General features: G+C 39.8%; 1 protein-coding gene across 1 annotated transcript in view; it reads right to left on the bottom strand.

The window, feature by feature from the left end:
* Nucleotides 1–14,084, bottom strand: part of snrka (SNF related kinase a) — a 56,324-nt gene extending 42,240 nt beyond the window's left edge. Inside the window, exons 1-2 of the mRNA XM_057340276.1 lie at nucleotides 13,888–14,084; nucleotides 9,772–10,489 (exon numbers count right to left, since the gene is read on the bottom strand). Coding sequence (XP_057196259.1) covers nucleotides 9,772–10,360 — 589 coding nt within the window. The 5' untranslated portion in view covers nucleotides 10,361–10,489; nucleotides 13,888–14,084. The remainder of the gene's footprint in view (nucleotides 1–9,771; nucleotides 10,490–13,887) is intronic.
* Between the last annotated feature and the right edge of the window lie 870 nt (nucleotides 14,085–14,954).

Here is a 14,954-nt window from a genome sequence, read left to right as displayed (position 1 = left end):
TGTGAGAGAGCGGCAGACGGCAGGGGGAAGCCAAAGACGCTAAAATGGAAAGGCTATAACCTTTAGCCAAAAAAACGTAACAGCTAATGCAAATGCCCTGGCTTCCAAGTGTGTGGTGATTTTATCAGACGATGTGTCTTGGTTGTAAAACAGAACTGACAAAGAAACAGAAAATACGTAAATGACAACGGCTTTATTGGGCAATAAGCTGTATGTAATGTTCAGGGAGTAAAATCGAAACGGGTTTGAAGTTGCAACTTTTGCTGCCTTCACGCACTCACGGAAATTCGATAATTCCCACTTCAACCCGGAAATAATTCATGGAACAGTGCTCTTTTAATGTTAAAAGATACTTGTAATGTTATAATGCTACTAATAAATTAGTAACATTAATGTTACTAAATCCAGACGTTACTTTTGCGTTTTTGGTGGGAAATATCCCACTTCCGAAGATGAAGTCCCAAATACGTTAATTAGCGTGTGACGTCATCAAGCGCCACAGTCATCAAGCACCACAGTTTCACAAAATCGTAGCGGAAACACTGAATGTAGAACTCGGCTCAAACAGCCAAACCCCAGCTGATGTTGACTGATATTACCTGTGAGGCTTCAACAATCAATAAAAACATTTGCATATGCAGATGTGCCAAAATATTTAATCTCTCAAACTGCCGTCAGGAAAACTTGGCATCATAACAGTAAGACGCATCTGTAGCGCAGCACCTGGAGGGCTCATGCGTGCTTGGTGTCTGGTCTGATGAGTGAGCGACCGGCACTTCTCTGGAAAACCTTATGCGTGCCGGCCGCACCTGGCTCGACAACAAAAGCAGGTGTTGCCATAGCAACCAGCAGGATTAACTTCAAGTTGTGCAACTGTTTTAGACAAGATCAGGAAGACGCTACTCTAAACAGTTCCCCCATTTCCTTTAATAGCCTCTACTTTCAATCTCTCACATTCGTTTTGTCTTCTCTCTCTTTCTCTCTGCTCTTAATCTTCAGCGCTAAAGAGCGATAACAGAGATGGGCCAACGGCCTGGGACCAGCACGAGAGTTTCAAACCATTTGACAAAACAGACACTTGTCCCGATGGTGCCACCAGAGCAAATTATAGATCAGTATTTGTTTGGCGCGCAAAGTTATTGTCTGTGATGGAGCAAGCTAAAACGTTGGCGGGGTAAGACAAAATCCAAACTTCTGTCCCGAAAATTTCTTACTGTTAATGGTATTGGAGGAAAACCAGGTGGAGGGTGAGAGATTCACCTCATGGCCACATCCTCTCGCTGTGGTGCCAGTGCAGAAGACGGGACATGTCGGCAGCATATGTGCCTCGCTTTGGCTTTAATTAGTGATTAGGGAAATTGTCACTTGGCAACTTTCACTTGTGAGCTCACCGCAAGGATCTCATGCCCAGCAACCGGCTTTACACTACTAACAAGTGGATAATTTCGAGGCAGTGCTTTAGCTGTTTACATGGTAAAACTCTATAAGGTCGTATCCTAAAAAAATCATCCATCTTACAATTCACAGATGCTGAATCTGCAAACACTCATTTGTGTTTGGGCATTTCGTCACTTCTCATGGTGTCTTTTAAGCATCTCCCAAGAAGTTGACAATCGATAAGACTAGTCAAAATGTTACAAACCCCTCAGGACACCTGCGTTCTGTTCCATGCGGATATATTTGGTCTAGCTGGTTTGAAATGCATGAGCGCATTCTATGTAAACGCCTTATGAAACTGAACCAGAAACCAAACTATTTATACAAGGCTTCCTAAAGATTCATTAGTCGACTAGTCGTTCAGGCAATCCTAGTCAATTTTGAAACTATGTAGTTTTCTACATCTCAACTTCCACAGCACTTCCTCCTGAAAGATCTGATAGTAGGATTGTTCCGATTGCGGTGGGAAGTAACAACGTTGCCAACTGCACAGAACTTATACTCTGATAGAATGCTAATTGCAGTCACACATGAGCCTTTTCTAGCCACGTTAGCTTCTGTTTTTGTAAATTTCCCTGCAGCTCGATACTATCATGTATCGGCGATCCACAGGCTGGCGATAGAACGATCTGACTATAGAGAATATCGCCCAACACTATCTGATAGATAATACTATCTTGAAATTGATCCAAAATGATACCGTCAACAACCGTGTTGTTCCGTCTTGTCCAAAAATGATGATCTATATAAAAATGAAATAGTCTTGTAAAGTATTTGGTTAAAGGGATTGCTCACCTAAAAATGTAAATTCTGTCATCATTTGTTCATCCTCGTGTCATTTAAATCTGTATATAACTCTTTATTCTGTGAAACACAAAAGAAAAATCTTGAGAACTCTCTCATATAGCTCAATTTGTAGAGCAATGATATGACACAGCAATGGTCATGGGTTCAATTACTCGGAAACACACATACTGACAAAACATACCGTGAACACACTTTAAGTTGTTTGGGATGAAAGCATCTGCCAAATGTGTGAATGCAGTTAGAGAACTTCTTTTGATCAGTCTCCGGTTAAGGTTGGTTAAAAGACGAAACTGACAGTTTTCTGAGAATGACATTTATCTGTTTAATCGTTTGCCGTGTGAAGCTTTGACCACTGTGTCAATACATTACTGCACTGAACAACTGAAGCTGAAACTAGACTGAAGTTTAATGTAGCAAACGGGACATACAAAACAGCTACATTCAAATGAACCTCTGAATTTGAATTTATCTTGAACGAATGGCAAAAGCCGAACTCGTCTAGTTGACTACACAACACAAGCATAATTTACAAATAGATGGGAGGTTACTGATGCATGAACTATAACCCAATCATGCCTATATTGTATGAAAACCCTTACAATCCCACATGGATAACTCTCAGCAGCATTATGTGCTGTCAGCATATACGATTCTCGGTATAGTCAAAAGCCATGGTTGATGATAACATTAACCACTGCAGACCTCAGCAGCCCCATTCTCCGGCTTCATACATCTGTGCACAGGATGTGCTGTAAATCAATACTATATGAAGTACAGTAGATATAATGCACTGTGTTTTGCAGCTCTGAGAGGAGCAAACTTGAGTTAAAGTCATTTATAGCATGTGTGAGCGATGCCCTGCTGGGATGTGGACATGAACTGAGGGGCTCTGCTGGAGGTGAGGATGGTGACAACATTCACACACAAGCTGGATGTCAGCCCTCCGAGATTGTTTCAGATGACTGAATGAACAGGGCTGCAGATGGACAGGGCTGTAAATGAACTATCAGACATGAGGTGGCTGATGCCAAAAAAACCCAGTCTGAGATTTTTAGAATAAAGATATTCAACAATTTTTAGTTTTTCCTACTATGGTAGTGGATGATGTCCCACAACTGAAAACGGCTAACATTCTTCCAAATATCTTTCTCTGTGTTCATTAGAACAAAGAAATTTATACAGGTTTGAAACAACCTGAGATTTTTTGTTTTTGGATGAACTATCCCTTTAAGTGTCTGGTACGGTGTTGCTAAATAGATCCTGTCCTATAGGAATCTTCTGATGTAAATTCTGAAGTCAGAATAATGCAGGAATGTCTTCTACTGTCACAGCACCAACAACAAACCAGACCACGTAGGTCTGACTGAAGAGTGAAAAGAGACATCAGCGATCAAGTTCCTAAATTTAATCAGCGTTTACATTATTTTACAACAGACTGAACCGTATCAAATCTACAGAAAGCACGAGAAATATGAACGACACAAATAATAAATATTTAATACGACAAGGGCAGGCTGAGGCAGTGAAGCCAGAAGTTTGCTCTTCATGGTTTGTCATCACATAATGGCCATAAAGGACATTTATTCCGGACGATTTCTAATTAAGAGCATCTAAGCACACAACTTACTGTGTGCTCTCCGATATACAGTCATGTGTCACAGCAACATCCCTGCTCTGTTTTAGAAGCCAAAATTTTAGACAGATGCGTTGGTTTGTTTTTCTGATGAGTCCTGTCAAGCTCCTCCCAACACAAAAACCCTGCAATGCAATTACATGAAATTCTATGAAAATGTTGGACTTATAATCACAGTGTCTGCCTGAGGTTACAGATTTGAAACTGTGAAAAAATGGCTGAACACAAACAGCATGAGGCAAATATTAAAATCTATTCTTAGCCTAACACCAGTAAAGACTCTTCAACACATCATAAAGCTGATAAACAACTCACAAAAAATGCTGCACACCAAACCTGATCCAAATTTGGTGATTTACAAATAAAAAATGTAAACCTAATTGCAGAATTCATCACAGCACAATATTTGGAAAAGGTTGTGAGGAAGCTCATAGTGTGTGTTATTTTGTTGTCGTGACAACAACCCTTGTTTGGGTGTGAACAGTCTAAGGCTGTGTTCACATTTGACTTCTTTTTTGACAAGAAAAAGTTGACAATGGCGCTGTGGTTACACATAGCAGCCGGCAATGTTCAAAGACAGCATTTGTGCACGAAGGCAGCTTAGAGAGACAGGCTTCATAGGCAGCGTAACGGAATTCAATTTGAATTATAAACAGAGAGCGTCTTTGCAATAACCAAACACATATTTAAAAACAACAATACTAATTTCTCGCTAGAAATGCAATCAAAAGTTATTGAAAGTGAAAATGAAACTTACATTTATACAATACAAAAATGTTTCGGCAGCCATTTTATTTTTTCGAGCTTGAGCCTTCTCGACCAATCACGTTTCTCGCCTGTTGTTATGGAAACAACAGGTCTCTGTCATTGGTTAGCTGTGAAAAAGGTGCTTGACGTAGGGCGTTTTTTCAGAAAAGTTGAACTTTATTCAACCTCAAAAGACAGCTCTGAGCTGCAGAAAAAGATGCTGGCGCTGGCGTTTAAAAAAGCGCTCAGGACTTTTTTGAAAACACGGTTTACTCCATAGGATTATAATGTAAAACAGATGCTAGCAGCTTCAAAAAAGAAGTCAAGTGTGAACACAGTCTAAGTGATGCTTTACTAGAGCAGAGTACAGTGGTGGTATTGTGTGAAGGAAACAGAAAGTGCACGGGTCAAGGTTCAATTCATCATTCATAATCAGATGTTGTTTCAGTATCATGCAGTCAATCATTTAATTGAAATGAAGCCCAAATTCCTTTCAGAGCCGTCACTGTCTCAAGAATTTACAAGCCTCTTTTTCTTTTGAAAGTTGGGCTATTAACTATTTCATTGGCTGCATACTTCAAAATGTCATTGTTCATTATTAACAGGCTGTAATCGATGTTCCCATTAATTTCCATACATCATTAAAGTTTTTAATAAAGTTAAAGTAAAGCCTTAAACCCAAACAGAATACTAGTGTGCAACATCATAGACAACAGGAATAATCATGAGACAACAGAGGCTTGATTTAAATCTAGACTTCAAGTCTGAAGTCTAAAGTACAAAAACAAAAGATACGTATAATACATATTTACTGTATTAAGCTCTAACGTTATACGCCAAAATATATACTTAGGAAAAAAAGTGCAAATATAACTGAATGGACGCCTTTCTTGAGTATCCAAAATAACCTTGAAAAAGATGCAATTATGTTGAAAATGAACCCTGCTTAGCATCATTATGTAGATTGAGAGAGCAGGGTTAGGACATCCTGACATGTGTTTCCATTACTGCACAGAGCGTGTCCATTAAGCCTGGGCCTGTTTCACATTTGTCCTTAACAGCCATTCCAGAAACAAGCAATTTCATATAGGGCCTGTATCAGCCGTAGGTTATTTGCATTTCCTGGTAATAAACACAATAAATTAAACTTTAATTAATGAAGATTATTACACAAAATTTGGTCGTACATACATGTTTGTTTTTTCACCTAAGGTGCTTGTATAATGTTTCATGGCCACCCTCTCTCTCACTCTCAGAATGTATCAGGCCCATCGTTTATGCTATAAACACAGCAATTGTGAAATGTGCTTAACAGGGCTGTCAAACGATTAATCGCATCTAGAATAAAAGTTTGTGTTTACATAATACACTGGATGTCTGTGTACTGTGCATATTAATTTTGTATTCATAAAAACATACACATAAATGCATATTTTTAAGAAAAATAAAACATGAATAAACACTTGTAATTTTAATTATAGGTAAATGGAAATAAATATGTACATATTTCCTAATGTATGTGTTTACAAATACAAAATAAATATGCACAGTACACAGACATAATATGTAAACACAAACTTTTATTCTGGATACGATTAATCGTTTGACAGCCCTAGTGCTGAACGATGCCGGCACGCTATAAGCTCTTCTGAATCAAAATATCACCAACATTTTATTACTTTAAACCAAAATGAAGCATTACCCAAACAATATTTTATAAAAAGCACAGGACAGCTCTAGGTATTAAACTATACCTCTCCCGATGCCTTTAACCACACATCATTACCAAAACAATAAATCGATCATAAATACGTGATAAAAATTGTCCAAAATCTGGCCAGCTCTGGGGTCCTGCATCTGCCCAGAAGTGCAAGCCGAACATTCGTGTTATCGATTGGGAAGAGAAAGCAGAAATCATCACAGCAGGAACACCGTCGGCATCACAGCACAATGTCTATTTGATCACCCTGACAGTGTCTATAAAAACTGTTTAATCAGGGCTCCAGCGGAGAAGCTCAGCTCAAACACAGAGAGGATTAACCGTCCCACCACCTGCCTGTATAATAGGGCTGTGTATTGGCAAGTGCCTCCCTATGCAATACATATCACGATAGATGGGTCACGATACAATATATTGCTATGTATTTCGATACGATACACATTTGCGATATATTGCAATACTTTAAATAGAAAATGTCAAAAGTAGAGCTAGAAATACAACATGCTGTGCACAAGCGGGGGTTTTCTGTAAGGATAAGTGTAAAAACATCCCTTACCTCTGCAGAGTGGCCATGGTGTGCGATGCATGGACCTTTAGATCAGAGGTTTGGGTTCTCAAACTGTGGATTGCCCCCACTCAAGTGGGTAGCACAGGGGAATAAGGTGGCTTACGCAAGTGACTTGGCTGTTGTGGTGCATTACAGTTAAAACACCGAACATGGGCAGTATAAAACCCCTGGTTCATCCGTGCTGTAAATGTGCTGGTGTCACATCCGTGAAAGCACAATAAATGTCATTGTTACTTTTCTTAATAAACTTTTTGTCTAATGCACTGCTGTAGCCAAGTGACTTGTGTCATGACTTGTGAAGCCCACAAACAGCATTATTTTATATAACTCATTACTCCATGACTTATTTTGAAAACCAAAGCACACCCACACATCAGCTCTGAGAGCTCCAAGCGTTCTTATATTTTTCACCATGCTCGCTTCCACTTACTTTTGGCCATATGTATATGACATGATTTAAAAAAAAATATTGATAGTAGAGGTATCACTATCAATACACTATCGAAAAAAAAATACTGCGATATTTTTGCACAGCCCTACTGTATAAGGTCTGAAAATACAATTAAACAAGCCGCCAGCTCCACGATTGCTGTGTTATGACACCCAGAAAAATATCCTTCCCTCCACTTTTTGGTCTTGCATTTCAGCTTGACCCAATTCAACCAGATGCTATGGACACTAAAAGCAAGTATTTAATCTAGGATTTAATCTATGATTTAACCTGGATATAATCAATATATATAATCTTTTAATGACACGTTAGAATGTAAAATAAGTAAAAAAAAATTAAGATTCTGTACTTCTAGCAATTCCTTGATACACAAAGTTAAAAATTGCCTTGGTTTCTCAGACCAAACACCTGCTTTTAACTTCCACTGACTTTTTATTTCAATTTGAGCTGTACATTTGGTTTTACATTTACATGTATATAAAAATAAAGTGGACTTTTAACCACACTTTCAGCATTTTAAAGGAATCTGCATGAAGTCAAGTGATGCTGTACAGTCCCCGCCATATCTCTCACAACCTAGAACTCAAAAGCATCTCTCAAGATGGGAAACAACAGCATGCAGATTATGTCCAGCACTTTTGGCTTTGCACCATTGCACCATCAATAGACTGGAACGTTTTCATGCCCTGACACGCTCAACCATCCACCACCTCTTCCCCTTAAAAAGGCCAGGCCTCAACCTGCATCAACATGCACACTTGTGTATGTTATCACGAGGAGCTAATGCGACAATGATGAAAAGAATCCGCCGCCGAGCCACTTCTGGAATCCATGGCCTAATGATACAGAACTTGGGGCTGTCAAATGACAGTTCCTCTGCTTAACTGACGAGAAGAACCTCATTTGGTTCCCGCTGTGACATGTCAGATAAAGAGGCTGAACCGTGTTTTTGAAAGCAGTGTGGAGAAGCCTTACAGCGACAGACAGCACAATAAAATCAATAGATATTCTGTTAAACCGCTGATCAGTCCTGCTCACGCCGGGACATGCATACATATTTAGAAGTGTTTTTAGAGGCTACATGGTAAGACAAACATCCAGTTCTGATGCAGAAACAAAGTCTGTTTACAGAAGTTGTGTCACTCGGCGGCCATGTTTGCATTGCCTCTGGATAGCTATTTACGTCACAGCAAGTCAACAGTCCTATCTCCTTAAATGATGGAAGGCAGATATTTCTAAAATCGCTAGCAAAAATGACAATTAAACAGCATATTTTTGACCAATAATTAAACATTGATATGGACTGTACTAAAACTTTGGTTAGCTAAGCTTAAATTGTGCTAAAAATCACCTTTTTAGAAGTTGCTTCAGCTACTGCGCATAGTCACAGACTGGCAAGCGCCTCACAAGAGCCCTGCCCCAGAGAATCATCAGTATTTAATCGACTGATGATTGGATCTTTTTATTGGAAAGCGTGACTTTCTTCGCTAAAGCGGCCATAATGAGCGTTGTATTCCTCCCCATTTATTGTAATGGCACAGTGGCGCATCTTATTAATATATATTTTCTTTGTGTAGAAAACTATATGAAATTGCTACATTGCTGGGAGCCACAAACAGCTCACAGTAAAACCGGGACACTGCGTTGTTATTCTATCGTCTGTCATTGATTGTCAAGAGTGTACAAAGTTACATGGAAAACTGAAACACTACCATAAACTCAAGCACTTTCTTACACACGTAACCAACTTCACTACGCATTTCGTTTTTTTTATAAATGGCAAATAATTGACACTATTCATCACAAGCGGAAACTGCCTGTAAAAGCATTCTACCGTTGATAAACACGTATCGAACTAAGTTTTCCAAGACTGTTAAATTTTGCCCTAAGCAACCCTAAAAATCTATTTCTTACTGTGGCAAACAGTGTACACAACATAAAGAAATGTAATATCACAATACACAGTTTTGCAAACCTTATCTGCCTGGAAAACTTTAATATTTTATAAGGTGGCAATTTTGTATTGTATGTTGTGAATACAACAAAAACAAAATTAATTTAAAAAAAGCAAGAATTAAAGCTCCACTCCAATCTCAACCCCTAAAACTAATAAGATTATAGAATTTCATAAGATTGACCACCATGTAAAATAATAATGAATTGAGATTTTGTTGTTTTTGCAACATAATAATTTTGCCTATCAACATCCACTTATTTGTAGTATCACTGTACTATACACCCACTCATGGAAAACACATTACTAAAACATTTTGAGACACTACAATAACACTAAGAAAAGAAACAGTGCTTGGTTAACTGACAATGGCACTTTGCTTTGTAACCTCACGTGTGAATTACAGAGCTAAGTTACTATTACCCGATAGTTATGCAAGTACACAGACACTCACCCACAGCAGGTGCATCATACTCGTCCCCCAACAGGATCTCTGGGGCAGAGTAAGCCAGCGAACCGCAACTGGTGGTCAGCTTCTTCCCCGGCTGAAACTTATTACTGAAGCCAAAGTCGGTGAGCTTGACCAAGCCCTGCTTCTCGAAGAACACCACGTTCTCGGGCTTCAGGTCACGGTGGACCACGTGCAGCCGATGACAGTACGAGATGGCATGCACGATCTGCGCAAAATATTTCTTAGCCAGCTCCTCGCTCAGCCCCTCCTCGTGCTTCATGATGTAATCGAACATGTCGCCCCCGTCGCCGAGCTCCAGGATCAGGTACAGTTTGGTCTGCGTGTCGATGACCTCATAAAGTCGAACGATGTTGGGGTGCTGGACCAGTTTCATACAGCGGACCTCCTGGAAGAGGTGACCGGTCGCTACCGTGTCCAGTTTGGTCTTGTCGATCACCTTGACCGCCACTTTTTCACCCGTGAAGACGTGACGTGCTAGTTTGACCACGGCGAAATGGCCACGGCCGAGTGTCTTGTCCAGGTCGTACAGCCCGGCGATCTTACCGTCGTACCCGCGCTTGATTCCCGCCATGATTGCCGGTCCTCCGGTGGGATGGAGGGGGCAGTGGCCCCTGGGGGAGGGGTGGGGCTTAAACCGGAGGGAAAATCCAGCTCACTTCAGCAGGCTGGCTGGTAACAGCAAACCCATGATGGCTGGCTCCTGTTATTCAAAGACATACAAACACAAAACAGTAATAAATTGATATAAATTATATTGTGTAATCTAGAAACCCTAAAGATATTAACAATATAAATTAGAGAGGGACCGAGACTAAATTTCTCCGCCGATTATTCAGTGATATCTGCCAATGACAATTCTGACGATTAAATAAATATTTCTTAACTTGCTGAATGTTATTCATTTATATGACTATTAATATTGAACATCAAACTGGTGATGTTTCTTAACATTTTTCTCTAAACAGAGGACAAATTCATTGCATTTTCCTGTCTTCTTTTAGATTTTTATCGGCTGATAGCTGATAGTGTGAAAAATTGCTTTTATCGTCCAATACTGATCATTGTCTGACATATCGGTGCATCTCTAATACAAATACAGACATTTTCAAACCACCAGTGGATTTCACTAAAAATATGAATACTGAAATGAAGCTACAGAGCTGTTTCAGTGCCACAGGCCCTTAACATGCACCAGCACAGATTTGTATTGATTTCCTTTAGTTAGTGAAAAAAATAAAAGCCACAGGTCCGGCTGGTAAGCTGGTGCTCCAGAGGAGAGGCTGCTTTTCCAAAAGAGCTGATTGAATTTGAGTGGCATTAACCTCAGGCCAGTACTGAAGATGACTCCACAGAGAGCTGCCTCAACTTTCACATGTTTTCCTTACATCCTGTTTCTTTTACACATCTCCAAGAGTCACGTCACCCATCACAAGGGATGCATTAGGGTGCAGCTATGACAAATGTCATGAAAGACAGAAAATGTGATTGGGGCTTGCTTGTGCAATATTTGTTAAGCAGCGCGGAAGTGGCACGGAAGCAGCAGTGCAGCGATCATTTCAGCGCCGAGTCTATTTTTGCTGCGCTGCTAACGCTCAATTAAAGCGACAGTGCATTCTTTATGGACAAAATCCACATGGATTGACAAGAAAAAGTAACACTTTTACCTTTAAAGCATGTAAGTGGTGTCTAATCTGTTTTTAACAGTCGCCATGAGTTTCAAAAACACTTTACAAGGAGTTTTTTTGGCCAAAACCACAAAAGCACATTTAAAGGATTTATAATACAAGTATATCTTAAATGTTATGCTTATATTGCATATGAAGGAGTGGAAAAGGATCGTATTACGCTGTCAGTCAGTGTACTGTCTGAAACCCATTGTCATCATAACCTTCTGAAAAAAAAGATAAAACTACATAGACATCATGTTATATGCTTATATTGAGAGAAAAGCATTCGCATCACAAGTCAGTCACTCTCTCCTATGGTGAGTTAACCCTTAAGTGACTTCGTATCCTTCAAAGCACGATGGCCTTTTATTTATAACTTGTACTACATAGATCTAAAAGAGCATGAAACAGGCGGATATAACAAATCATAGTTATGCAATCTACTTAAAAGCGCTTTGATAAAGTTCTGGAAGATATTTTGCTCATTGATGTACATAACGTAATGTGAAATTGCATTGTTGTACTGTGGTAACAGTTACCCAGGCAGCGCGGTGCACGGTGCATATGCTGCGGGTATGAAAGGACAATGGGCACACGCTGCTAACGCTCTCCCTACGCGCTGCAGTATGAAACGGGTGTTACTCCAGCGCTGTGTGTGCAATGAGTCACTAAAAACCCTGTACAGGCCACTACTTTTCCAAAGTGCCTTCATATACAAGAGCACGAGAATAAAAACAAGGCTCATTAACAATAAACACTACAGGCCACGATAGCCATTAACAAAAAGGAGTGTTCTTTTCATAAAACAGTGCTTGTTGGGGTTTAAGAGGAGCAATCATTTTTGGCTCTGGATTGTTGTTCTGTCTGTTGTACTAAAAGCTGATTATTATAGATATTAACACCTAAGATCATATTCAAGTGAGACTTTGAAGGTAATATCAGTGAATGCACGAATAATCCTGAATTTTTCCAAACATGGAGATGCTCAAAACCCGGCCGGTGTGCGTGCGAGAATAACAATGCCGCACAGAGGAAATGCAATACAGCACTTCAGCCCGGCCATCAAGCTTAAATAAATCATATTCACTGTAACGTCTAACACTGGCTGGCCACCAATTACCATGCAGCTGTAATGGATAGATACCTTGAATATTCAATGTCGAAACACTAAAAACAGAATACATTTACAGACTTTTTCGCAATTACAAACTAGAAAGTAAACGTTGTCAAAGAATTCCTGCTACACAAGCATGTCAGCCCACAAACTTCCAGTGAAATGCTGTTCATAACCAAGAATGCCCTGTAAGTGTTGTGTAATATTACAGTCTCTCTGATTACAGATCAGGTTAAATCAGGGCTAAGGTCCATGCCTTGTGCTTGACTCATTCTCTGAGTTTTACATCAGTAGAACTTCGACATGGTTTTTTCTCATATTTAAAAAAAACATACTAATCACAAATGATAAGACAACCATAACAAATCAACAATTGTCTGGGAAGAGTTTTACTTTTCAAAGGTTACTTAATGTGATTACAGGACACTTGACTGAAGGAACGTGTTACACACCTTAAACATTCCAGCATGACTAACAGGTATGAAGTGTGCATTGATCAGACTACAGTACCGTACTCATCGCTTACTTGTAATATTGAGCATTAAAATACTCATAATGGACCGAAGCTCAAAAGTGAAGCTTTTTAGGATTAAGGGAAACCATCAATTTGCCTTAAGCATCAGGACAACAACACATTAGAGCCTTTCAAAGCTCATAGTGCCATTATACAAATCATAGCTGTAAACATTGGCAAGTAGCCATGGGTCATGAATGTAATGACAATAAAAGCTGTCAGTATTAAATGTTGCATGGCAGATCATAGAACTAACGTTACAGTTCATCAGAATCAGAAAAATACACCGCAAACAAGTGAACTCACATTTATCTTCTAGATATTAAACAACATGCATCGACTAAAATACCAGATATTAACCCACATGCATCGACTAAAATCGTGTGACAGTGCGAGGCTGAAATACGGATACAGCATCCGTGTATCTGCTTTCACCTGACAGGAAAGCTAATGGTGATGGTGGGAACATCATGTGGAAGCATGTAGAGAACTGATATACCCATGCACGGCAGGCCTGATCTGGCTCATAAGCTGCTTATAAGCCCCACACATCCATTGAGAGGAAGACAGTAAATAAAAGCGAACTCGCTAACGTTACACACTACGAACACAGCACATATACACAGAAACAAAGGCGGTCCAGCATCTAACGTTAAGGCCACCACGGATCATGCACGTAGTTGTAAGATCACATCTAAGGTAATAATAGACCTTTAATGCACGTTTATTGTGTCTCAGTGCAGATGCTAGCCGGCTAACTATGTTAGCATTTAACCGCACTATCAGCCAAAGCTTTGACTTACCGCTCGCTCCGACGAACATTAAAACCGCTTTTTAAAGTCCTATATCCCGGTAGTATCCCGGTAGTAGTAGATCTGAAGACGACAGAGAATAAGGCCTGGCTGAGTGTGAGTCCAGCCCTGTGTGTGATGTTAGTAATGAACAGTGTGTGTGTATGTGTAAAGACTGGTGGAAGTGCGACTCTCAGCGCTTCTCGCTCTCCGCCCTGAAACCAGTAAACTGCAAGGAAACACTGGATCAGTTATTCACGCTCAACCAGACTGCAGTCACTATTTCACCAGCAGGGGCGCAATATGGCGCATCCCCTACAGTTTGATGGTACCGGTTGGACATGACGTTTTAATAACACGTGACCCATATTTGACCAATCACATGTCACTTTAACAAGCCGGAAATGGTGTCGAATTAGACGTGCTTGTCTTTTCTAGGTTTAACGTCTATTTCTAATATTAAAACAGCCGCATTCTTGTACGTCAATGGAGCGCTTTTATAGTGTGAAAGGCTTTGCATTCTGCAAAAGCTTTCGCTGTCAGTGCATTCATGTGGGCCTGCCATTGCACTGCGCACATTTTAACGAATTTTTTAAATCACGAAAGCGTGCAGTTAAATGTATCCACATGCATACGGGAGATTATTCAACTAAACCTTTCAGTTTAGCAATAGCTCTGTTTGTTTGTCTTTAAACACCGCACCCTCTTCACAGACCTGTTTTTATTTATAAATGTGTGTTGTATGAGACAACATTTTTCGTTGGGTAAAGACAGTTGATGTAAACTGCAACTTCAACAGAGTTCAACAGAATGTAGTTGCAATAGCTTTTGTTACTGTACACTTCACTAGAAAAAAGACATACAGGCCAATGTCTCAAGAAGACTAAAAGCACAGACAATGCGATTATTAGCATTTAAAACACTGAATGTCTTTAAAGGTTTCGACTGTCATCTAGTGGCACACGTTGCACTGTTAAATCTTTTTAAAGCGCGCAATTACTTTCAGATAAATACAGCATTCGAAAGCATATGCGTACGTGTGTGTCGATAAGCAGTGCGAGTGCTTTAAAGACACATTT

This window comes from Triplophysa rosa, linkage group LG8 (genome assembly GCF_024868665.1).
Source record: "Triplophysa rosa linkage group LG8, Trosa_1v2, whole genome shotgun sequence".
Classification (NCBI taxonomy): domain Eukaryota; kingdom Metazoa; phylum Chordata; class Actinopteri; order Cypriniformes; family Nemacheilidae; genus Triplophysa; species Triplophysa rosa.
The sequence above is the reverse complement of the archived record's forward strand: the minus strand, read 5'-3'. Positions and strand labels throughout refer to the sequence as shown.